The sequence below is a fragment of the Mustela nivalis genome, assembly GCF_964662115.1.
Source record: "Mustela nivalis genome assembly, chromosome: 6".
NCBI lineage: Eukaryota > Metazoa > Chordata > Mammalia > Carnivora > Mustelidae > Mustela > Mustela nivalis.
Genome location: NC_139025.1, coordinates 86023846 through 86049055, shown reverse-complemented (window position 1 = coordinate 86049055; position 25210 = coordinate 86023846). Strand labels below are relative to the sequence as shown.

Genomic DNA, 25210 nt, shown 5'->3' with positions numbered 1-25210 from the left:
GAGGCCAAAAGAGGAGGTAAAGGAGAAAATCGAAAACAAAGTAGACAGAGATCAAACCAAACAGCTACTTCATTTATTCAACACATTTGACTGAGTGCCAGGCTCCTGTTTCTACATTGCCTACTTAGTGAGCTGGGCATGTTTTGCATACTCTTATCTTTAATTTGTTTTTATAACCCTTCAGGGTTGTTACTGGCCCCATTTTGCAGCTAAGAAAACTGAGGCTTGGGGAGGTTAAACTTGATCAAGGTCACCCAGCTAGCCACTGACAGATGTAAGTTAAGATTCAGTCTGTTGGACTCCAAGGCCTATGTTGGTTCCACTCTACCATGCTGCCAGTCCTCCAAAAACATACCTCCCTTGCAATCTGGTCTGTTGCTCCCTTCTGCCCAGGTGCTAGGGGCTCAGGCTCAGGACAGAGCTATCTTCTGCCCTTTCCGCCCTCCTGGTTATACAGCTTTAAGTAAAGCTATCATCTCCCTACTCCTCTTCGGGCAGCTTCCTTCTCTCTTCCTCCAACTCCATGCCTGGGTTCCTGAGAGCTGTGTCTCATGAAGAACTTCCCACCTTTGAGGAGGGGCTTGTCGGTTGGAGAGGAGGTTCTAAGAGGAAATCTCCCAGCGAGGCCTTTCAACAAAGGAGCCAGGAGTTGCTACAGGCAGGCTTCCATGATCCTGAGGTCTGTGGAGAGTGGTCCATGCTTTTCTCCTGCTCCATAGCTGGTTCCATCCAAGGGAAGGAGGGTGGCCACCATAGCTGCTGGTTCTCTTATCCTGAAGAAGTGCTCCCCCTTTTTTGAGAAAAGTTCAGTGATACTTGCCTGGCACTACAGTCTTCCTATAGGGAATATGTCCTGGGCCAGTCTCTGCAGTCTCCAACCCTTAGTGACTCCCAGGACATCCCGCGAGAGAAGCTCTCTTTCTCGACAGCCCTTCATAACCCAGCTTTCTCTCCTGCTTAGGTCCTGTTGTGAGGGTTGAACCAGAGCTCTGCCCCAAATCTATGTCCCCATCCCATAGTCAAACATACATTGGCCTATACTCTTGGTAGCGCTGGGGGGTTGGGGAGCAGAATTCAAACTCTTGATCATGATTATTTTTGGAGATCTCTGAATTCAAGGGTTCTGCCTGAATCTGCTTTTCCCCAGCTCCATCCTTTGGGAGTCATGGGTCAAGTCCAGGGTCATGCTCCAAATATATCTATGGATGACTGGTGGGCAAGAGGCAAACTTGAGCTTGGAGTCATTCACCTTTACCTATTCCTGTCTCACGGGAGTCTCTTTCCCATGTGCATAAGAATATTCCCAAGTCTTTTTAAAATTTCTCCAATCTGGGGCACCTGCGTGACTCAGTGGGTTAAGCCTCTGCCTTTGGCTCAGGTCATGATCTTAGGGTCCTGAGATCCAGCCCCGCCAGGCTCTCTGCTCAACAGGGAGCCTGCTTCCCCCCATCTCTCTGCCTGCCTCCCTGCCTACCTGTGATCTCTCTCTCTGTCAAATAAATAAATAAAATCTTTTAAAAAAAAAATTCCTCCAACCCCATACCAACCTCTTCCACCCCCTTCACCTCATCCCATTCCCAAGCAACTTCCTCACTCCCCACTACAGGAAGTTGGCATCAGCCACTCACTGGCCTCTTAGAGCGTCTTTTTCCCAGGTGCCTCAGCTTCCCACCCAACTCTGAAGCCAGGAAGCCCCCACCTGGCAGGGGCAGCCCTCACCAGGTCCCCGATATAGCCAGCAATAAGTCCTCAGAGTCTAGAGTCTGTCTGCCCCTGGCCCTCCATATATTCTAGCCCAAACCCTTCCTACTCAACCTGTGGTCCAAGAACCAGCAGCATAGGTATCTCCAGGAGCCTATTAGAAGTGCACATTTCTAGGCCCACCACAGACCTTACAGAATTAGAATCTGCATTACTCTGCACCTTAACGCGCAAGGAGCACACTGATCTGCTGAAAAGACACCCCCTACTCATGCTTTCTGAGTAGAAGGGGTGGAGGGCAGAGCAGGAGCCCAATAGGAAGCTGTGACCCCACAGTTCAGCGCTCACTTTGACAGTACAGAACACTTGGGGATGATCTAGACACTCCCTAGAGAAGCCAGAGAGGCTGGGGAGGCCCAGGACCCCCAGCAGGGAGGACAAGCCATGGCAGGGCCAAAAGGGAGGGGAGTAGGGGGGCCACATGGGGAGATCCACGCGTGGTGAGCGGGGAAGGAGCACCTGCCTTTTCGAGCAGAGGTGACATGATTCTCTGGGCTCCTACCACCATCCCCAGCTCCTAGCAGGCTCTTAGAGCCAAGAACGTTGCCTGCTGTGCCGCCTAGATCTGCTGGATGCCTGGGTTTCTCCCTCCCTCTTGCTGGCAGAGTCACTATCGCCCACCGGCTGCACTGCTGCTGGTGGGTGCTCAGGAAATGTTTGTTGAATAGAGAGGAAGCCACAGCTTGTGTGGAGTCTGAATAATTCACCAGCCGTGGGCCTGAGGGGAGGGGCGGGAATGGAGACCAAGTAGGAAAGACAAGTTCCGAAGTTGTACTGAGCTAGATTGAGCCCCTTTCTCTGTCCCTTGTCTGAGTCCTTGCTTTGGTGTGCCGGTAGTGCAGGGGGGTGGCGGGGAAGAGGAAGTAGGAGACGGCAGGAAATGGCCCTGGGCTGCCCTCTGCACCGCCTCAATGCTGTCTTGATGGTACACTTGATGTCTGGCCTGGGTATGGGGGAGGGTATCCCTGATCATGAACCCTCCCATCCTTCTGTGGGGAGAAGGCTGTCCTCTCCCCACCCAACCCCAGGCTGTTTTAGAGACGAGGCCTTCCCAGGGACTCTCTTTGGCAGAGGCTCTGCTCTTCTGTCCCCAGCTCGGTCCCTACCTGCTGTGGCCTCCCTTTCTTCGAGCCTGGGTCTTCTCTTGCAGAAAGGCCAGAGGCTGACAGCTGATGGCTGAGATTCCCCTGGTTTCACCATCCTGGGAGTGTGGGGACTGTGAGTCACCTGGGCACAAGGCAGAGGCAGGGGAAGGAGCCCAGGCCTCCTGGACTGGGCCTGCTGGCTCCTGAGGCTGCCTAAACCCAAGGAGCCAAAGCCATAGGTGGAAAGAGAAGCCAGGCCTTGGGGTGAGAAAGGCCTGGAGTGCCAGGTGCTGAGTGCTTCTGAGCCTCACCTTGCCATGGCAGGGAAGAAGTTTGTGGCCTGGGTGGCAATAGAACCAGGACGGGGCTCACCAGTCTCAGAGACCAGGAGTGGCATAGGACTATACCAAGACCTTTATCTGCAGGTAAAAACACACCTATACACGGGACATGCCCAGTGATGTGCCCATGAGGTGCAAGGAAGGACAGCTCCTTGCCCTCCCAGTGTCCCCACACTGGAGAGTTTGCCCAGCTGTGCAGCCAGACGGCCACAAGCCACCTGCATCCACACACCCATCCCACACCAGACTCCCGCCTGTGTTCTTCCCTCTTCCTCTCCCCAGCCCGGCCCCTGTGCTCCCAGGAGTTTTGCTCAGCATCTTCCTGCAGGGCCAGGCCCTCCTGTCCTGCTTCTCATACCTCTTGTGCCCCTTGCCCTTTGGCCCATTCCTCTGGGCGGCCTGCTTCGTGGTGCCAAGGCCTGCTGGGCCCCAGCCTTGCCAGACCTGTCTTCTCTGGGCTCTAGGGGCCTTGCTTCTCCCTGTGGCTCAGAACTAAGCTGTACTTCTGGCTCAGCCTGAGTGTCATTACACCCCAGGATCTGCTCAGAACCATCTGGTGGTGGCAAGGACACAGGGTTCTCCTGGGCCCCAGGCCTTAGAGTGAGTGCACACGTACTCTCCCCGGACCCAGGGCTACTGGCCCCTCCAAGAGAAAGGTCAAGGGGGACTAAGTCAGTGTTTTGTGGAGAGCTAGGGTTTGGACTGGCAATGGAGGCTCCTGATTCCCTTTTTGGGCCCCCGGGGGCTGGGCTAGTTGCTGGGGCACTTGTGGGCCGGCCCAGCTCCGTTGGGCTCTGCTTCTGTGAAGGTTCCTCCTCGCTCCAGGTCTTTCTGGTACTTTGGCTTCCCTGAAACAAGAGATTGGTCCTGCTGGCTGGCGGATTCAGAGCTCATGCCCCTGGCCCACCCCATCCTACTTCCAAGCACCCACCTCCTGGTTCTGCAGCTCCTCCTTGACTTCCTTTGTTTCCCACCTGTGGAAACACAGCACACGGCAAGCCCTACTCCTCCCCACCTCACCTCACGTCCCTCTGTCGCTCTGTAGTTGCCCATGTTCCCAGGAAGCAGCCAGAGCTAAGGATCTCAGAGGAGCCTCAGAGCCAGAACAAGGCTCCAGGATGCTCCCCTTTCAGCCTGACCTTGTTCCCCATCCAGCCATTTCCTCCAAACGCCACCCACTTGAGCGCCATCCCAGGTCCCCAGCTGCTGTTTATGGCCGAGCCCAAAGCACTTCGAGTTCCGTGGGGGCTCTGGACGTGTCTCTGCCTGCACCGTCTGGGAAAGGCACGCCCGACTTCCCGGGGGAAGGCAACTGCTGTAATTACTGCCAGCCTCCCTGGGCACCAGGCTCTCATGGCTCCTGCCTTTGTGGCTGGCCTCTCCCCGAACCTCATTAACCTGCCTCCAGGCAGCCGTCAGGCAGAAGGCAGCAGCCCCAAGGGCTGGAGCAGCCACCTGGACCCGTGCTGAGCCTGACCTCCCAGGGCCAAGGGAGATCCAGGAAATCAGGGAGCCCAGATGCTTCCCCCAATTCTGCCCCCTGCCATCTGTTACCTGCGGGCCCTGCCGGTCAGCCTCTCTGTCCCCCGGGCTTTGCTTCGTGTGGCCGACACCACTGAGGGTCTGCTGGGTTGCCCACCCCGAGTAGTACCACCTGCAAGAGATGGTCCACAAATCAAGAAGGGAAGAGGGTCATGGCAGCCCAGCTCCATCCCCAGCTCATGCAAACCTGCTTCTTTTCTCTCAACTCACCTTTACCATCAAGGGACAGTGGTGGGGGTTGTGATTTCCGGTGGCTCCTGGGACCTAAGTGAGGCAAAGGAAATGGAGAAAGAGTGGGGTGATAAAGGATCAAAAGCAGTAACAGAAGTCTTCCAGGTCCAGGAAGATGTCTGTCTTTTTCTTGGTCCAGGTGTGGGTTTTCTGACTCCCAAAAAGATCCTGGGTCTGGGGATCAAGAGAGCTGGGTCTCTGTGCCCCCGTTGATGTTCCTGGCTAGGTAACTGGCTGAGTCTCTCCAGCCTCAGCTTCCTCAACATGTAAAATTAGGGAACTAGCAATTCTAAAATCTCTGTTCCTACAACAGGCCAGGGGCAGGGAAACTGGAGCTTTTGCCCATAAGGGACCAATCTTGAAAGGATCCCGGGGCAGATTTCCTTGTGAGTCTCCTCCCCTAGACCTTCTGAGGTCAGAATCCAGGGTTGGAGCTGTGGATTTAGGGGGTGGGAAGGTGCCCTGCTCTGATAATGAGGGAGAGGAAGTAAGATATTCTTCCATGCCTCCTTCCAGCTCCAAAAATAAGTGCTATGCCAAGAGACAGAGAAAGGAGAGGAAGCATGAGGGGACAGGTGGGGGTGCTGTGATGAAAGCCAAGGAGGAGAAGGGGCTGAGGTGGGGTGGGTATTGACTCACCCCTGGTGCCGCCCACCCTGGCCAGGCCCTCTTCCCGAAGCTTGCTGGAGTCCTGTAGCCTGTGGAGCCAAAAAGTCAGGCTTCTATGGGGCGGACACAAGCTATAGGGAGACCCACACAACCCCTGCCTCCCCCAGCTCCAACCCCAGAACCAACGACAAGATAATGGTGAGCCCCTAAAAATGGGGACCTGGCGCCCACCCTCTCAGCCCAAGGTCCCACCAGAGAGCCCAGACAGACCTTAACCACCCTGGAGAGGGTCCCACCAGCCCTCCAAGAAGCACCCACAGTTAGTCCTACCCCAAGTCCCATAAGAATGTCAATACAACGAGCTCCCTAGCCCTGCCACCCACGTGGGCTTGGTCTTGTCCAGGTCCCATGGCCGACGCCAGTCACCCTGTGCATCTCTATGCCTGGCCACACGAGCCAAGTCGATCTGCTCCCGCTCCTGCTTCCACTGGGCATAGTCCCAGCCCACCTCCAAGGGTCCCCCCATGGGCCGGTGAGGAGCTGAGCCTGGGACCAGTCCTAGACTCTGGGACTCCCGGGTACTCTGAAGAAGAAGACAGAACCATGGGGAAGAAGCAGAAAGCCTTGGACCTGGAGTGGAAATCTGGATATTATCAGCCCCTTCCCCTCAAGGTTTGACGTCCCCATCTAAAAACAAAATCCATTCCGTCTCTGACATGTTCGTTTGCCATAGGCACCGTTTCCAGTCACATGTTAGCTGTGTCTTTTGGGCAAGTTACTTAACCTCTCTGTGTATCATTTCCTTATCTATAGAATGGGACTAATAATAGCACCTATCTGCTGGGTTGTTGCAGATATGTGTGTGTGTGGACAGGCCCGGAGTGGAGAAGCTCCCAGCAGCAGTGAGCAAGAGCCAGGACTAGGGGCTGCTGCCACCTAGAGGTCACACCTGGCACACAGCCCACCCCCAAGGCCCCCACAAGCTTGCATCAGAAATCCAGTTAGGGTAAGGGGCTGACCTCTGACGTACCCTGTCAGGGTAAGGCCCACCCAATGTGGAAACTGGCCAGAGAAAGAAGGAAAGGGTGGGAATTCTTGCTGGGGCTGCCATCATGTCTCCAGAGATAGGGGACACAAGTGACTCAGCTTCTCTGCCTCCCCCAAATGATGACTACCACTTTCATGTCCCCATCCCCTCTTAAAGATATACTTTCTGTGCAGAATCCGAGCTGACGGGCATCTGCATGGAGGGGGTCCGGCCCAAGCCCCTTACACATGACTCTTCTGCGACCTGGTTCCTTGCTCTGCTGGGCTTCTCACTCACGATCCGCTTGGCCTGGGTGGGAAGAGGGGGGAGGCGGGGACAGGCAGCATGGCACAGTCTGGTAAGAAGAGGGTACTGGCCTGATGCCCTGGCTTCCCCTGCCCAACCTGCTCACCTCGGCTTTGTTTTCCATGGTCACAGCCAGCTCCACCCGCTCCCCCAGACAGAAAGTACCAGTGTGGTCATCCCCTCCCTCATCCTCAAGCATTTCGTCGGCTGCTCCAGGTCTGAGGGGTCTTGCCCAGTTCCGGCTGACCACCCGCTTCCCCTGCAGAATGAGATGCCATGCCTTCAGACCACATGGCCAGGGCCGAGCAGGAGCTGGGGACGGAGTCCTTTGGAAGCTTCCCCAGGCTGGGTTCCAGCACTGGCCCTCCCTGGAATGCCCACAGAGGAGCGGACACCCTGGGGCATTCACATGCCGGTGCCATGAGGTTATCCAGGGACCGGGGCCACCCCAGGGCCCAAGATGCCACAACAGCCTGTCATCTCTGAGCTGGGAAATCCAGAGTGCTCAGACAATGGGGCTTTGTCCCTTGCACTCTGTTCCTGGCATTCAGCCCCCCTTCTCTGTCCCTCCAGGGTTGGGGGCTCAGGAGTGGCCTGGGATTTAGAACACAGGCGCAGGGCTGTGGGTGGGGGCCCTCCCTAACTTTCACATTCACCTGGAAAAGGGCTTGAGGAGGACTCGATTTGGTAGCCTTTTAGCTGTGGCCCTTTGGGGTCAGGGGAACCACAATAGGCTAGGCTGCCTCAGTCTGGGAGCTGAAGGGTGAACCCCATAAGTGGAAGCAGAGGAAACAGAGGAGCAAGAGCAGTTTCCTTTTTGGACTTGGACATGGGCTGGGCCTCCACCTCCTTACCACCCCACCCTCTCTTCCTGGGGTGGGGGAGGGGGGCTTACACCAGGAACCTGGCTGATAGTGACAGTGAGGCCATCAGGCTGGAGGAATTCTGCTGTGGTCACGGCCATGCCCCCCTGCTCTGCCTGCCGCCGGTCTTCCTGGATCTCCTGCGGGAGGGCCCTGGGTCAGCACAGGCCACGGCCCCCTAGATGCACACAGAAAGGCCTACACAGAGAGACACCAGTGGGACACCAGGGGGCAGAGGCACCACATCACAGCATCCCTGGGACCCTCACAGAGTTTCTGAGAGGGACCACACCACTGTAACTCCGACCCCAGGCTTAGCACCTGCAGGGAAAGACCACAGTGCAAGGGCACAGGGGAGGTTAGGGGGTCAGACAGGCAGTGCCAACCCAGTCAGTCCTTCCAGCTCCCATCACAGCCCACTCACCTGGTACCTACGTAGTAAGGCCTGGTTCTTCTTTCGAAGGGCAACTATTCTCCGGTCCAGCTCAGCATCCTTCTCTTCCTGCCTGCTCATGGCTGACTCGGTTCTGTGAGGCCCCTGCGTAAAGCAGGGGTGGCAAGCTCCTGACTGTTGTGCCCATCCCTTATCAGGCCCCTAACTTTCACATTTACCTGAGAAGCACTTTCTTACTACAAATGGACCCCCGCTCCAGAGCTAAGCTTCCAGGGGGAGATGGCACATGGAAGGCCCCAAGTCCGTGCTCTGCTAGGCTTGTCTACCTGTCTCTGCCTCCTCAGAGGCTCAGGTCAGGGCCTTACTACCCTCGCCACCACCACCACCACCACCACCACCCCCCCACCCCCCCCACCACCCCCCACCCCCGCACCCACAGCTCCCAGCAGTGGGCCGCCCCTCCCCCGGGCTCTCCAGGGAGCTCCACCGCTGAGCAGAGCCTGGAATGAGAGTTATAAATGGCTCTGGCAGCGGAACCTGCAGGGACTGGGAAGTTGCCAGGGGATCCAGGAGGTCGGTGGGGGGCGGGGGGCGCTGTTTGGCTCCCAGGCCCAGAACCACAGTAAAAAGAGAGGCCCCGGCTCTCTGCTGGGCTCCCAGGCCCTGGGCTCCACTCCCTAGGCTTGTGCCCTGCCTGTGGGAAAGAGCCGCTCTCATGGGCCCAATCTCTCCCGGCCTGGAACTGCTGGTAGTCAGGACAGAAGAGAACCAGTTCCGTGGGCAGGCCCGGCCAGGGAGCCACCCAAGCAAGCCAGGCCTCTGCCCCTAGATCCCAGGTCTCTCCCTGTCTAGTCGCAGGGTCTCCATTGCAGCCAAAGGCCCCTGCCCAGAGCCCCACCGGCCTAGGCACAACCCTCTTCCTCCCAGGCCCAGCCGTCCCCAGCTGTCCCCAGAGTGTGACTGCCTGGTGTCCCAGCCTCCTCCCGGCCCCAAGAAGCCCCCCGCCGAAGGTGAGGTGCCACTCACAGCTGAGTGCATGGTAACAGTGGGCACCGAGAGAATTCCAGAACAGCCCCAGGGGAGCCAGAGCAGGCGGGAAGCCGGAGCTGCAGAGCCACGGGAGCCGGAGCCGGGGCCTTTGCCGGCCTCTCCCTGCCGGCTTCACTGCTCAGCACACGAGATCATGTTATGATTACAAAAGACTCCTCTGGGCTCCCAGCCAGGAATGCGCGCCGCCACCCCCACCCATCCACTCTCAGAGGGCAAGGACCAGGGCGCCGGCCCTGCCCAGCTCCTCTCCCAGCCCTGGCCCAGCGTCCCCAGAGACACAGGCAGGAACCTCTCTCTGTCGGGTTGACCCCACACAGGGGGCCTGGCTGCCCCAGGCCCTGCCTTCTCTGAGGCAGTTCCCCCAGCAGAGGCCCAGCCTGGACCTACCTGCCAATGCACAGGCAGCCAACATAAGCCTCCATCTCTCCCAACAGTAAAGAAAGGCCTGGGGTATGCAGCTGAGCCCACCAGCTGTCCTAGTCTGAGGGCCCACACCTCAAATGAGCCCCCCTTTACTGTCCTCATCAGCTCTGGCTTAACTCCCCTAGGCCACCAAATACAACTACATACCTGAAATGACACCATAAGTCATTCCTTGACGTAGACACTGGCTTCCCTGTGTTTTAAATCACAGCCACTTCTGAGAGGCTCAACTGTTCAAGTCTCCCCTCGGTGTGTGGGGAACTGGCCCTTCCTGCAGGGCCCATACCACTGCAGCTTGTGGTCTGCCTACAGCCTTCCCCACCCAGGTTCCTCACGCCGGGCCCTTCCTGGCCTTGGTCCCCACGGCTGACTTTTAAGCCTCTCCCACCCCGAGAAAAGAAGCAGCCTTTCTCAAGAAAATCTCTCCCCAAATCTTCCCAGTACAGCTATGGCTGGTCCCAGTGCCCAGGGGAGCAGCTGGCCTGGCAGTCCCACGTGTGGAGCCTCCAGGAGCTGGGGCTTGGGGTAATGGGAGGGGTGTCTCTGGATCAGGGGTACCTGTGGTCTCCTTCAATAGCTACAGGGCCCCAACCTCTAAGCCCTAAAGGGAGGGTCAGAGATTCTGTGCATCCCCCACATCCCACCTGACCAAGCCTCAGTTTCCCTAATTCCAGCCCCACTGCCCTCTCTCCTCCCCAGACCAGCTCAGTCAGCCAGCATTTCAATCTCTATTCCCCTTGAACCCTGTCTTCCTGCCCTCCTCCCATTCCCACCATGGTTAGCCTCTTTCCTGGCCAGGCCTTCACGTAGTACCCCTGACCCCACAGCCAGTCTCCACAGCCCCAGAGTTCCTATCCTGTTTGGAAATGCCACCACACTCTCTCTTCCTTTCCTGCCGGATGTTCTCACTGAGTCAAACTCCCAGCAATGGTGACACACCCAGGCTCCTCTCCCCAAACCTCTCTCTCTCTCACTCTCTCTCTCTCTCTCTCTCTCTCTCTCTCGTGCGCGCGCGCGCTGTCTCTCTCTGCCTTTCTGTCCTTCTCCCACCCTCTCTGGGCATTGCCTCAAACAGGCTGCTGAGTTCCAGCCTAGCCCCAGAAGGCCAGAGGCAGGGCCCTCCTGGGCCTCACAGTCGCTGGCCCCACCCTTCCCAAGTGTCGCTGGTGGCAGCCCAGCTTCCTACCACCTCCCCCGCACTGTGGTATTGGAACTGGGAGGCCTGCCCAGCATCAGCCTGGGATGGGGAGATCCACCTGCTGAGACCTAATGTTCTCCATCATCTCTGGAACCCAGGCTTCCAAACCAGGTCTGGGGCAGTGGGGTGTAGCTAGAAGAGGCTACGAGGGGCAGGTGGGTGGGGAGGCCAGGTCAACTGCGCCTCTCACTCCTGTTCCCAGCCAGAGTTGGGGTGGGACAGCCGCAGGGGAACAGGAGGCCTGGGTAGCAATCCAGCCGTCCCATAGGGAGGGCGATCCAGCTCTTCTGGGAGGGCCTGAAGGGAGAGACTCTCCCAACCTAGTGACGAAGGCCTCTGGGCCCCTCAGGCTGCAGGCCCATGTGCCTAGGACAAACCATTGACCAGATAGGAGCCCGCAGTCACTGGCCCCACCCTTCCCAAGTGTCACACAGTATGTCAGACCTCAGAGCAACCCTGACATTGTCCTGTATTCTCCAGAGTCCGGGGTGTGTTTATCTGATCCCCCACTGGACAGAAGCTCTCTGAGGGCAAAAATGGTGTACCAAGTGGCACAGTGCCCTTCTAAACCCCAGAGTCTAGTGTGCCTGGGTGGCTCAGTTGGTTAGCCGTCTGCCTTCTGCTCAGATCATGATCCCAGGGTTCTGAGAAAGAGTACCACATGGGCTCTTCGCTCAGTGGAGAGTCTGCTTCTCCTCCTCTCTACCCCCACCCCTGCTTGGGTGCTCTCTCTACCTCAAATAAATAAATACGATCCTTAAAAAAAAAATAGGGGTGCCTGGGTGGCTCAGTGGTTAAGTGTCTGCCTTTGGCTAAAGTCATAATCCCAGGGTCCAGGGTTCGAGCTCTGCATTGGGCTCCTTGCTCAGCGGAAAGCCTGCTTCTCCCTCTCCCACTCCCCCTGATTGTGTTCCCTCTTTCACCATCTCTCTCTGTGTCAAATAAATAAACTATTTAAAAATAATAAAATAATAAATAAATCAATAAAAATAAAATAAACCACATACCCTCCCTCAGCTCTTGTAGAGCAAATATATGCGTGAATAAACCATTCTGTCCTGTACAGACCCGTGGGTATCCTATGGGTATGTCTTTCTCTAACCAGAACGCACGCAGCCCTGAGAGAGGCCATAGGCTGTAAAGGGCCTATGTAGTGTAGAGGACCCTTGTCTGGGGGAGGTAGGGAGAGACCATGTGTCTCTTACTCCCTGCCACCACTAGAGGACAGCAGAGTCACAAAGCCTGGGGCCGTGGGGCGCTCCTCCCCTTCCCTCCTGCTCCCCGGCACCTCTCTGAGTCTCTACAATCCACAGAGAGAACTCCCAGCTCTGCCACACTAGAGAAGCCTCATTATTGATGAGGAGGCCCAGAGAGGCAGCACCACCTGCCCAGGGCACACAGGCCTTTTGGGTCACACATGAGACTAGAATCCAAGGCTCCTGCCGTCCTGCCAAGCACTCTCCTCCCCTTCCCCACCCCCAAGCTTCCCCCCAAATTGTTGTTTCCACTGCAACATCTCTCTGCGCCCTCACCCTCATCCTCTCTGCCCTGAGGCGAGGCATGGTCCTAGCACCTCAGCCATGGGTCTGGGTCCCATCTTTTCCCTGACTGGTCTCCCACCCTCTCAGGTGGCCTGCCAGCTGCACCCACAGCCCCGACACTTGGAGTGGACCATATCAGGGTGCCATTTGCGGTCTGTGGTATACAGACCCGAAGCTCATCCTGAGGGCAAGATGGCAGCAAGTCCGGGAATCTTCACTGAGGAGGAAAGGGGAGAGAGGTCTGCAGGGGAGGAAGGGACTGTCGGGACCACACACAGAGACTGGGAGCACACACCTGACAGAGGCCCCACTCATGGGCCTTGTTCACGGCTTCCAGAATGGCTGCTCCTGCCCGTGCCTGAGTAATAACATTTAAGCACTCTGGCCCTTGCCCTCCCTCAAGCTCGTCATAAGATGAGGCAGAGGGGGCTAGGGGAGTTCAGATTAACTTCACCCTCACTGGCTGTGTAGGTCCCTTATCTCTCTGGTCCTCATCCGGAAAATGAGGTGTACCTACTCCTCCAAGTCATTGGCAGATGAAATGAAATAACAGTAATATCCATCTCCAGAACAACATGCAACCCAGAGTGGAGTTCAACCTAGTTTTCTTCTTGCCTCAGGTAACCATGAGAGCTACCTTCTGGATGCTACCACTGCAAGCATCCTTCGAGGGGCCCCAAAGACTGCCTCCTGCAAGCCTGCTGGGATCTGCACACATCTAAGCCCTCTGAGGTATGAGGCCCTCTTATGACCTGGTGGGGAGATCCTGAAGCACCCTGTCAGCCTCTCTGAGCCTCCCTTCATGCTGACCCCTGGCCGCAAAGCCTGCACAGCCAGGTTCCTGCCCCACCCTGACTGCCCTCCTCCTCCGTGACTTTTCCCTCTGAAGTCCCAGGCTCCGGCGGCCATCTCTGGCCAGCTAATGCTGGTGCTTCTGGAGCACCTCCTGTGCTTCACCTGCCTCTGTTCCAGCAGGAGAACAGGAGGGCCCAGTTCCGGGTTCGCCTCCCAGCACCCAGGAACGATTCCTGGCTGGGCCGAGCACTTAGAGGTCACCGGTATCACCTTCAGCTCTGGGTGTGTGGATGAGTGTTGAGGAGGAGGACGGGCCAGGCTGGATCACGTGAGCACCCAGAAAATAGGCAGGCAACCTGCCAAATGGAAAAGGTCCAGAGGGTGGCTTAAAGGTTTCCTTTCCTGCAAACCCAGTCCCCCTCAGGGTCATTTCTGGGCTCAAGAAATTGCTGTCCTGACTCCTCCTGACCTGAAGTTTGTGCAAGCCTCTCAGGGCAGGCTAGGCCTACGCCTGGGTGGGGAGGACTCAAAAGTACATGAGGTATGGCTGGAGGGATAAGGGCTGGCCAGGCTCCAGTCACCAGGAACAGACTGGGCCTCGCCTCTCCACACATGCCAGAACAGGGCGGGACTGAAGCCTTTTGAGGCATCAGGAAGGTGGAAGGAAGGCAGCTGTGGGGACCCACTCCTCTGGTCTGCTTTCCAGGGCACACCCAAGGCTGGGACATCACGAGCTTTGGAGCTCCTGCCTGTCAGTTAGAGATGAACTCTAGTATGGAAATGATGAACCCCTGGGGTCTCCCTTGTTTGGGGCCCTCTTCTCCATGGGGAGTGTAAAGGTGACTCCCAGTGTTTTCCCAGGACCCACTCCTGCTGCCCCCCACCCCCGGCCTGGAGTTGCCTGCAACCAGAAGCTGAGGGCTGCCTTGTCAAGCGCTTGCCTGCAACATTAATGCGGCACCTACTGTGTGCTTTCCCTGGCGGAGATGAGGGAACCAAGAGGCAGGGACCCAGACTCCACCTTCGAGGCACTTGCCAACGCCAGTCTGCATTAGCCTGAGGCCAGGGCCCCATAGGGCTCAAACCAACCCAACCAAGGAATTTCCCAGCTGAGCTTCAAGGGGTTGAGCAGGACTCAGCAAGGAGATGGTCGGGAGAGGTCGTTCCATAAAGCCTCGTGGGAAGTGGCAATAGCACACACTGAAGGGTGTGTTCAGATCCTGGAGGGAGGGTTCTGGGTCAGGCAGAGCAGTGGGGATCCAGGGAAGAGTGAGCAGGGGGCCCTCACGAGGCCTCATGGGGGTGGGCAAGGTGGAGAGGGGAAGAACCAAGGCATCAAGGACTCAGGCCTAGGGGTCCTCATGGATGTGGGGAGTAGCCCCGGTTTGCCCGCATGCAGCAAGAGGGCTCTTTCCTTGGAGCAGACTGAGAGGCTGGAAGGCTGGCATGGAACAGGCATGCTCTATACCCCATGAGCTGCTCACCACAGGGAGGTGAGAGGTGGGTGGAGTCATACCCTCCAGGCATAGGGGAAAAGCCTGGCAGGGTTTTGAGTGGTAGAAAGAAGGACAGAAGCCCAACAGAAGGCAGAGGGATTGTAGAGAGCTGTCCTGTCCCACTGAGAAGATGGAGGGGCCTTTGGAATGGCTGAGGGGGGCCCCACTCCCGAGAGGGGAGCATACCCTCTCTGCAGGTGGCATCACCGAGCCTGGCGGCTTCAAGACAGGAAAGAACAACCCATGTGAAAAGAGAGAATGTGCCTGGGACACCGTGGTCACCACAGGGAAGAGGAAGCAGCCTCAGGGCGGGGAGAGAAGTAGGGTGACCAATTGTCCTGGCTTGCCTGGAACTGATCCCATCGGAGCACTGAAATTCCTACGTCCAGAACACCCTCAGCCCTAGGCAAACCCGGATGTTTGGTCACCTTAGGGGGAAAGAGGGTATAACAAGAGGCTGGGCCAGAGAAGGAATGTCTCCAGAGCCTCTTTGTAAAATATTCAGTGACGCCAAGAAACCAAAAATGGTGACATATCTGGCAGGAAGATCCCAGTGTGAGACAGGGCAGGAATGATGAGGCCAGGAAGTCAGTAGGTTGTCGGTGCTAATACTGACAATAATAACACCGTGCCGGTGCACCTGGGTGGCTCAGTCGGTTAAGCATCCAACTCTTGATTTCAGCTCAGGTCACGATCTCAGGGTCATGAGAATGAGCCCCGTGTTGGGCTCTGAGCTGGGCGTGGAGCCTGCTTAAGATTCTCTCTCCCCCCTCCTTCTGCCTCTCCCCAGCCATGATGCACGTATGTTGGGGGTGGGGGATGGGGGAGAACGTGCTTTCTCTCTCTCTAAAAAAAAAAAAGGAACACCATTCACTTACATACAACCCTGCCAATGGCCTTATACCTGGGATCTCATTTGGTCTCATCCATCTTTGAAATGTGTATATTAACTAGGGCAGGAGTTGTTAGCTTCTTTTTGGAGGTCAGTGTGAGTGTCTCGCCTAGTAGGCTCTGTGGTGAGGTGGGGGGTCCCCATAGCACCTATGCTGCCTCACGGGGGCTGATGTTCAGCCCTGCCCACTCTCTCCAGCCCACGCCCAGGACCAGCCACCTTTGCCCTGTTGCCATGAGAAACCCATCCACCCAGTACTGTGTAAAGATGCCTGGCTCTCCGGCCTCCCTCCCTGACTCACAGTGCAGCCCAGGAGCAGGGCGGCGCCTTGCTAGCAGGCTCTGCTGACAGGGGTTGGGGGTCACAGAGACTGACCCCTGATCTTCTCCACTCATGACTTTCTGGCAGGGAAGACCACCTCTCTCAGCCAGACAGTAAGTCCAAGCACGAGGTGAGCTTTCACCATCTCTAAGGCATTGTCCCCAGGGAAAGAGGGGACACACCCATGGTTGAGGCTCTGCTCACCCACATCTTAAGTTTGGGCAGGGGAGAATCCACACACATCATACTCTCTAGTAAATTCGCCCTGCAGTGTGCACCACTGCTATGGGCATCATCACCTGCTGCAGGAACTGCCCCCATCCCGCCCCTCCCCGGCCACAGCCACCACATCTGTCCTAGCTTCTCTGTCCACCCCATCAACACAGGTCCACCTGCTCTGCCCAAAGCCTCCTTGTCTCCCACAACCTGCCTGTAGGACTCAGAACCAAGTTCAGACCCTGACTCCGGAGATGGTGAGACAGGAACCTGGAGCCCAGGGCATTGGGACCCCATGGCACTCCTCAGTCCTACAGCCCCACTGCCCCCTTTGGGGGTCCCTGAGGATGCAGACCTTCTCCCTTTAGCCTCCTTCCAAAGGCTGGGGGTGGGGGTGGGGAATCTTGCCACCAGGGCCCCGAGGGGGGAAAGGAGGTTTCCCAGAAGAGGGGGGCTTACAGGGCTCAGGGCTGCAGAGGCCAGGGACATGGGTGGATGCCGGTGGTGCCATTCCCGTGGTGTGGGCTGGAGGGTGGGAAGCTGCAGGTACCACACCTCTGTCAGCTTCCTGGGACTTGGGCTGCCTCTGTGTCCTGATGCCCTGATGCCCTCATGACCCAAAGCCCTTTGCCCACCAAGTTACCAGAGCAGGCTGGAATTTTCCTAAAGAGCATTCCTGAAAGGAAAGGCAAGGTTAAGGAAAAGAGGCTGAGGCTCCAGGTCCGGGGTTCCTGACTGGGACTAAATACACATTGGCTGGGTGACCTCAGGCAAGTTTCTTAACTTCTCTGAGTCCTGGCTTCTTTTATCTATAAAGAAGGGAGAAATAATAACACCTTTCTCCGAGAACCTGTATAGTTTTTTGATAGTGCAAAAGCACATGATACAGGAATAATTTCCTGTCCACCATGGAAATAAAGGAGAATCACTTTTTTCCTTCTCTCTATTTTTCAAACCATTTTTTTTTTTAATTTTTTAAGATTTACGTATTGATGAGAAAGAGTGCGCATGCGTGGTGGGGGGGGGCAGCGGGAGAGCTACTCAGACTCCTCGTTGAGGGCAGAGCCTGCCCTGGGGCTTGTTCTCAAGACTGTGAGATCATGACTTGAGCCGAGATCAAGAGTTAACCAACTGAGCCACCCGGGTGCCCCACGAATCATTTTCTGATGTGGCTATGTTACTTCTGTTTTTACAGCTCTTAACAGAGACCAAATTGACATACCATAAACTGCACAAATTATGCAGTTTGTTACGTGCCATGTGTATACTCCGTGAAACCATCACCACAATCAAGATAATGAACATATCCATCAAACCCCAGAGTGTCCTCATGTCCCTTCTAATGGCTTCTTTTTTTTTTTTTTTTTAAGATTTATTTATTTGAGAGAGCGCGCATGCGCAAGCGCTTGCTCAGGGGGGAGGTTCAGAGGGAAAGTCTCACCCAAGACTCTGTGCTACCGGCAGGCCCCCATGGAGGGCTCCATCTTATGATCTTGAGATCTCACCAAGTCGCTTAACTGAGTGAGCCACCCAGGCCCCTCTAAGGGCTTCTTCTACCTCCTCCCAATTCCTACCCCCACTGTCCCTAGGCAACCACTGATCTGCTGGCGTTAGTTCACATTATAGAATTTTATAAAATTTTAGACTTTTCTAGACATAACCATACATTTCTTGCTTCCTTCACTCTGCACAGTGATTTTGAGATGCAGGCATGTTTTGGCGCACGTTCGCAGCTCATTCCTTCTTATTGTCGAGTGTTGGTCCATTCCATAAACATGCTCCACAAGTTTATCCACTTGGCCTATTGATAGACATCTGAGAAATTTTCAGTTTCCAATTTCAGCTATACATTCAAGTAAAATCCTTCCTGAGGACCGGTTTTCATTTCTCTCCAGTACGTTACTTTTTTTTTTTTTTTTTTTAATCGGGTATGTTACTTTTTAAAAAACTAATTAAATGCAGCTCAGGTGCAGCCAGTCCATCCAGGCTCTTTACCAGGAAGCCTGGCAACAGTGGCCGTTTTAACTTCTCTGCTTTATCTTGCATGCTTCTGATTTTTCAGGGTTCTTGATCTCCTGGATTGAAAGGGGCCAACTGAGCCCTTTTGTCTAACTGAAGATTCAGAGGGTTAGCGGGCTTCAGTTTCACCCAGCACTGGAAGCCCAAGAGTTGCTGAGGTTTGAGACCCTGATTGGTTCTATGGCTTCTATGGTGCCTCCTTACCAGACTGATGGGGTAAAGGGTTGTTCCCCAACCCCTTCACCTGCTCCCCCTCCCCAACTGCTCCCCACCCACATCCTCAACTATCAAGCTTCTGGCTGCTCTTTGCCCTGAGAAAAATTAGCCCATCCTCCCTCATTCCTCCACACCCTCTGCCCATGACTCTCCTGGTGTACCTGATTCATCAAGCCCCTCCCCACCCTATACAAATACACCTGAGGACAGACAGAGCCTCAGACTTCCTGCAGCTCCTGGCTCTGTACTCTCAGGTAAGGCTCTGCTGACTGTGGACGGTGGACAGGAGGGGCTCTCTTTGCAAGTGTGTTGTGGGTCTGTCTGGTCGTGCTTTCTCTGAGTACGTGCGCATGTGTATCGAATTGGTATCCGTGCCTCTGTTTCTGCTTGTGTGGGCCTTGTACATCTGTGAGTGACGGTCTGTGTCGCTCAGGAGCACAGTGTGGGTCTGTGGGCCATGTGTCTGTGTATCTGCATAGGCGCCCACCCTAGGACTAGCCCGGGTACCTCTGCTGCGGTGCCAGGCAGAATGGTCTCTCTGAGGGGGCTGCAGGGAAGTCAAGTGTGCGGGGATCCTTTTCAGAGGAACCTGCCTGCCAACTCCTCTCCTTCAAGCTCCTTGGCCTGAACTGGGGAGAGAAAAGTCCAAGTCTCATCTTGTTTTTTCTAATTGAGGTTTAATTGACAAAAATATTTGTTTCAGGTGCACAGCAGTTTATACTTTTTAAAAAAAAAGATTGTATTTATCTGACGGAGAGCACAATGGGGGAGGGGGGAGAGAGAAGTAGGTTCCCCGCTGAGCAGGGAGCCTGATGTAGGTTGATTAGGTCAGTCACGTGACCTTGAGATCATGACCTGAGACAAAGACAGACCCTTAACCAACTGAACCACCCAGGCATCCCAGTTTTTACCTTTTGACACCCATTTTGCACCTCCACCCACTGACCACCAAACACCAGTCAGTTTTCTGTGTCTATTAGCTAGGGTGCTTTTGAGGAGATTTGGGTTTTTTTTTTTAGATTCCACATATAAGTGAGAGCATATGGTATTTGTCTCTGACTTATTTCACTTAGCATAATGCTCTCAAGGTCCACCCAAGTTGTTGCAAGTGGCAAAATTTCCTTCTTTTTCATGGCTGAGTAATAGAACACTGTATACATGTACCATGTTTTCTCTGTTCATCCACTGAAGGACACTTAGTTGCCTCCATGTCTGGCTACTCTAAGTAATGCTGCAATGAACCTCGGGGTGCACACATCTTTTCCAATCCATATCATCAGTTTCTTTGAATAAATACCCAGAACTGGAATGTCTAGATCCCATGGTAGTTCTGTTTTTAATTTTTAGAGGAACCTCCATGCTGTTTTCCATAGTGGCTGCACCAGGTCACATTTGTACCAAAAGCACATGACAGTTTCCTTCTCTCCACATCCTCACCAACACTTGTTATTTCTTATCTTTTTGATACTAGCCATTCTGACAGGTGTGAGGTGATAGCTCATTGTAGTTTTGATTTGCATTTGATTTGATATTGAGCATCTTTTCATGTACCCGTTGGCCATCTGCACATCTTCTTTGGGAAAATGTCTATTCAGATCTGCCTCCCATTTTTTACAGGCTTGGATTTTTTCTCCTTCCAACCTAATTTAGTCCTAAGCTTCTCTTGATCACCCCCTTACCTCACCCCAGCCTCACGGATCTCTTCCAGTCTCATTACTCACTAGGGGAAGGTTCAAGGGTCAGGAAGGACCATGGACATAGCTCAGAGGCTAAACGCAACTGAACATTTGTGGTACAAGTAGAAGGCAACAAAAACGGGTGACTCGAGAGATGCAAAGGGTTGGGGCTCTTAGGGATGTGCGTGCGTGAGGATGTGCGTGTGTGTGTGTGTGTCTGTGTGTGTGTGTCTGTGTGTGTGCTTGCATGTTTAGCAACCATATGGGTACCAGAGTGCCCTGATGTCAGGTGTTTGGTCCTTTCATCATATACTAGAGTCTGACTTGGGGTCAGAAAAAAATGAATGTATTGTGTGTGCATAGGGTCCATTCTGGGGTTGTGCATTGTGACCGATGTTCCAGCTCCAAGCGAGACAAAGCCAGCCTTGGTACCAGAGCATATCAATAGTTCCCTCCAATGAGAGTATACTCATTGGAGAACGACAAACTGGCTCAGACCCCAAGCCTCCCACCAGCGTTCAACGTCCTGGTGGGAGGAGGTAGGAACAAGCAGCTAGGGTGCTGGAAGGCTTTCCATTCCTTTGTGCTGAGTCCTGCAGAGGCCCTGACAACCCCAGCCTGCTCTTCCGTGCTCTGTCTTCAAGCCTCCCTCTCCCACCTTTATGCCAGTTGTCTACATGGGGGCAAGAATCTATAGGGACTGGGTACCATGTCCCAGCCCATGGTAGGCACACGTGAATGATGAACATGACTGACATTGACCAAGTGGAATTGAGTTAATACATGACTGGGAGTCTGGGGGTGGTTCTGGGGTCAAGTGTGAGGGTGTGCTGTTCAGGGGACAGTATATGATACTTTTATGTCTCTGTCTACCCTCCATGTGGGTGAACCCACTGTGTGCATTCACCACCCATGCCTGGCACCTACTCTGTGCCCAGCTCCATACTGGGTACCAAGCTAAGCCAGAGGGAGCATTTTTCTCCCTTGAAGGAGCTGTGTGTATACATCCCCGTGGGGGTGGGGTGAGAGAAGAAGGAGAGAGTGAGATTTAGATTACAGCCAACTAAACTTGACCTGTTGAACCACAGGTGTTCCTTTTGTCACTCCCTGTACTTGGCGGATAAAGATGGATCCAGGTAAGTGCTGTGGCTGGGAGGCTGTGGGGTGAAGAAGGAAGGAGACAGGTAAGAGCACAGGCCATCAGTCAGCCATATCTATGCATGCCGAGAACGTATGTGTGTGTGAAGGTGGTGGAGGGTTCTAAGAGGAAAACAATCTCTTACATCTTGTAGAACCCTTCAGAGTTTAGGAGACATGCTCATACAGCCTTCATCTCACTAGCCTTCAGGAGTAAAGCAGACAGGTGCTTCTCCCACCGTACACATGGGAAACTAGGGGCCATGCTCAGGATGAGATTGTGGGGATACAAGGTCTGGAGCCCAGAACTCAGCTCTTGGCAGCTGTGCCCTTGGCTCCCCTCAAAAGGAACAAAGGACTATCCTGGTCCTCAAGAAATTCCAGTCTCCCCAAGCAGATGATTCCCACCAATGGAGCACTTCAGAAGGCTCAGGACCACCCAGATTGGTTGTTGCAGATTGAGCCCCCCCACACCCACTGTGGGCAAGCAGAGCGGCAGGATGGCCCAGTAGAAGCATACTTTCTGCAGGAAGGCACACAGAACAGAGCGAAAAAGCTATCCAAGGGGCAGGAGCCACAAGCAAAGGCTAAGAGCTGGGGCCAGAAGATCAGAAGCAGGAACACATGAACACCTGAGGTTCTAAGCAGAGACTGGGTCAGAAAAAGTCAGATTTGTGGGAGGAGGTGGACTGGGGAGGCAGAGTGGGGACCGTCTGGAGGTGGAAGCAGAAGAGTCAGGATTTGCCACTGTGGAGTACCTCCCTTTGTGTCACAGAATTTGGCCAAGGTTGAGAGGGCAGACAGCCGGCAGGCTGGGGATGAGAACCCATGTCCCCTGACTTCACCCCACCCTGGAGGACTCTGTCAGCTCTCCAGCAAACAGGGATACACAACAGAGCTTCGTACTGACTTCCAATTATCTGTATTTGTTGTTGAGAGAAGGAATGATGGTTAGGCAAGTGACCAGTTCTGAGGAGCTTTTGCGGGGCTTGGCAATGAGGGTGGGGCAGTTTGGTGGCCACAAAACCAAATGACCAAAGCTACTTCTTTTTCTCCTTTCCTCTCCCACAGATCCAAAGGTAAGAAAGCTCTCCAGCCATCTCCCTTGCTCCTCCCCACTGCCATGTCCTCCAGACCTCCAGCCCCCTCCCTTGACCTTCAGGGAGTAGCCATGACCTTCCTGAAATGAAGAGTGCAGAGCAGGCTTGGCCATCAGCCCCATGGGCGGGCAGGCAGGGGCACCACAGTGCTCCTCCACCCCCAGCCCGCTGCAGCCTTCTCCTCAGCGCCTCTCCTGTTTTCCCATCTGTCTCTCCCGCTTCCTCACATCCCCTCCCTGTCTCAGCTTCTCTCCTGCTGCTTCCCCGCCTGTTTCATGCTTCTCTGCTTTCCTGGCTACCCCCACAGCCTCCCTGGATGGCTGGCTTGCTCCCAAACCCCAACCACACTGCAGGGCTCCAGTGACCTGCCTCTGCTGGAGAAAGGAGGCTGCCTATCCACCTCCCCCCATGGGTTCCCACCAGCAGATGGGGCTCCTAGGCCTGGAACTGGCCCCACCCCAAGGAGATTCATAGAAGGAAAGGCAGGCGGGGTGGGAAGTGGTTGTTTGCAGGCATCACTGAGGCTAGATGAGGAAGGGGCTGCTCTGACATGGTCAAGGGAAGCACCCCCCCACCCCCCCAGCCCTGGAGCCTACCTCTACTTTTCCCATGCCAAGCCCTCACTGGGGCTTAGGGGGCAGAAGCCAACAGGGCTAGGGCCATAGCCCCACCCCTGCTCCCTCAGGGCTCCAGGTCCCCAGTGCCCCAGCACCGGGAACAAGGTACCTGGTGTCTCCGTTCTCTTCCCTGGGCCTGTGGCAAGAGGCAAAGAAACTCCTCTGGCATTGGGGCCTCAGGAATTGTTCCAGCAAAGATAGAAGGTTAAGCCACACTCTTTCCGGCCTCTGCTGGCTGAGGCAATACAGCCTTGATTTTACTATTTTTATTCTTCCTGGTTTCTTGAGTCTAGCACCTGCTCAGGGACAGGCAGGGGCTCACGCACGCTCCCACTGTCACATATACACATGCACACACATGCGCCTACATGCGTGTATCTGGGGGCACAGCAGGTATGTGTGCCTCAATCTGTGTACCTGTGCATGGGGTGGGGCCCACCTGTGCACAGGCACACAGACATAACTCTTTGCATGTAAATAGAGCACATCCCCTTGCACCTACACACACACACAGAGACACATAAAAACACTGTATAGAGAACGTACATATCCTCACCTGCCACCTCCTGCTTTTGTTCTCCTCCCACCCTCCAGCTACCCTCCCTCTCACCACCCCCCAGGGCTCCTGCATCACTGTTAACCCTGCCTCTTGTCTCCTCCTTGCTCCTGGCCCTCAGGGAGCTCCCTTAGAGCCACCCCCAGCACACCCTCACTTGTGAGTAGTCAGCCTGCAGTTTCCAGTTGGGCAAAATCTCCAATGACTCTGTAAGGGTTCCTGGGTGAGAAAAGGGAGATGAGATCATTCTGCTCCTTAGCTATAGAAATAAACCGAGGTCCAGGGAGTAGGAGTCATTTCTTGGCTCAAGGAATGGAAACCAATGAATCTAGGTTCTTCCCCTTTTGTCTGCTTAGTGCTCTGGCTTCATCACTTGCTGACCCTGTCTCCCAGCCCTCCACCACCATCCCCTGCTAGTGTCCAGGAATCCAGAATCCTCTATGACAGAAGGTGGAGGGGAGGGGGGAAGAAGAGGGAAGTTGATCTCAGGCAAGACTGCCGCTGACCCCTGACTCTAACATTGTTCATTTGGTTTTCCACAGGGGCACTGCCATGGTGGTGGTAATGGCCCAGGGCACTGTCCTGGGGGAAACCACCCCCAAGAGCCCTGTGGGCACCCCCCTGGCCATGGCCCAGGACATGGTCCTGGGGGGAACCACCCCCCAGGGCCCTGTGGGCACCCTCCTGGCCATGGCCCAGGACATGGTCCTGGGGGGAACCACCCCCCACCTGGTCCACCTCACTAAGGAAGCAGAAGAAAGAGGACACAATGGGGAGCCCGAGTTGCGTTGCCCTGCTGACCTGGCATGGAGTCTGAAGCAGAATCTTCTCTTCCTAATAAACAGCCTCCCAGAGGCCATATTTTATTCTTAAAGAGCCTATCTTCCTTCTTATCCAACTGCGCACCCAGGGGCCCTGGCGGTCTCCAGGTTCCCTAATTATAAAAATGAGTACCCAGCTAGGCATTCTCAGAAGCTTGACTCAGTGGTGCCCATTGCACATGGTTGTGTATGGTCACCGCTCCTTTCCTTTTCACTTCTGCCCTCTCCCATCAAACAGCCTCAACTGTGTCCTCACCAATTTAACCCTATCATATACAGCCAGACTTGATGGGCCTCCTGAGGTTCCATCTAGATGCCTCGTACTACAGATCAAAAGACTTCAGTGAATCCCGACTGTCCAGCTGTATTTCTCACCATTCCCTAAAAAGACACTGACCTTTCCAGCCTCCTTAGCTTTGCCTATTTCGCCCCCACCCCCGCCCCTTCCCCACCTCCAGGTCAAGAATACCTTCCCTCCCAGCCAGCTTCCTTCCCATATTGAGACTCCACCACCAATATGAAGCCTTCCCTAAAGCCCATGAGGAAGACAGAGGTCCTATTTATACGCTGCACCCTTCTCTGTAGTTTTTATCAACCATCACAGGGGACTGACCACACCCTACCCAGTCGGCACTAGTTTATGGGCTGGCCTTTTATATCTCCAGCCAAACTGTAAGCTATTCAGGACAGGCCCACCACTCCTACACCTGCCTCTAGATTCTCCCACCTAGTGACCTATGCCTTGCATAGAGTGACACATACGCACAGTTTAGGGATACCTATATTCTAAATGCTCATAGGTTCTGACAACCTCCCAAGCTCCACTCCTCAACCATGGCACCTCCCTGCACATTCAAATCCCATATCGGGAACCCTCTCCGCCCCCCAACTCCCAGGCTTTTCACATCACCCATATCTATTCTAGAACTCTACCCAGGCCTATCCCAGGCCCTTTACTCCCTCCCCTCCCTCATAGG

General features: G+C 55.0%; 1 protein-coding gene and 1 long non-coding RNA gene across 3 annotated transcripts; one reads left to right on the top strand and one right to left on the bottom strand.

Moving 5' to 3' along the window:
* Positions 1-51: 51 nt before the first annotated feature.
* Positions 52-9331, bottom strand: CCDC9B (coiled-coil domain containing 9B). Of its 2 annotated transcripts, XM_082736433.1 has the most exons (11): positions 9186-9331; positions 8190-8303; positions 7798-7905; positions 7009-7161; positions 6780-6905; positions 5953-6152; positions 5600-5658; positions 4940-4993; positions 4742-4841; positions 4119-4161; positions 52-4035 (listed from the first exon to the last, which is right to left on the bottom strand). In XM_082736433.1, the coding sequence occupies exons 1-11, from the start codon at positions 9195-9197 to the stop codon at positions 3499-3501; spliced, it is 1506 nt and encodes a 501-aa protein (XP_082592559.1). In that variant the 5' UTR covers positions 9198-9331; the 3' UTR covers positions 52-3498. The 2 variants fall into 2 exon arrangements, with proteins under 2 accessions (XP_082592559.1, XP_082592560.1); XM_082736434.1 differs by lacking the exon at positions 9186-9331 and having other exon boundaries at positions 7798-7963; positions 8190-8278.
* A 3662-nt stretch (positions 9332-12993) lies between these two features.
* Positions 12994-24286, top strand: LOC309867518. The gene is made up of 4 exons (XR_014313219.1): positions 12994-13103; positions 18154-18580; positions 21091-21142; positions 23955-24286. It is a non-coding gene; the product is annotated as an uncharacterized lncRNA (long non-coding RNA).
* The last annotated feature ends 924 nt before the right edge of the window (positions 24287-25210 follow it).

Bases quoted from the DNA above. Each gene is read 5' to 3' on its own strand.
- CCDC9B (XM_082736433.1), bottom strand. The intron at 7,906-8,189 runs GTGAGTGGGCTG...GCCCTCCCGCAG, and splicing joins CCTTACTACGTAGGTACCAG to GAGATCCAGGAAGACCGGCG. The intron at 5,659-5,952 runs GTGGGTGGCAGG...TTGGCTCCACAG, and splicing joins CTGGACAAGACCAAGCCCAC to GCTACAGGACTCCAGCAAGC.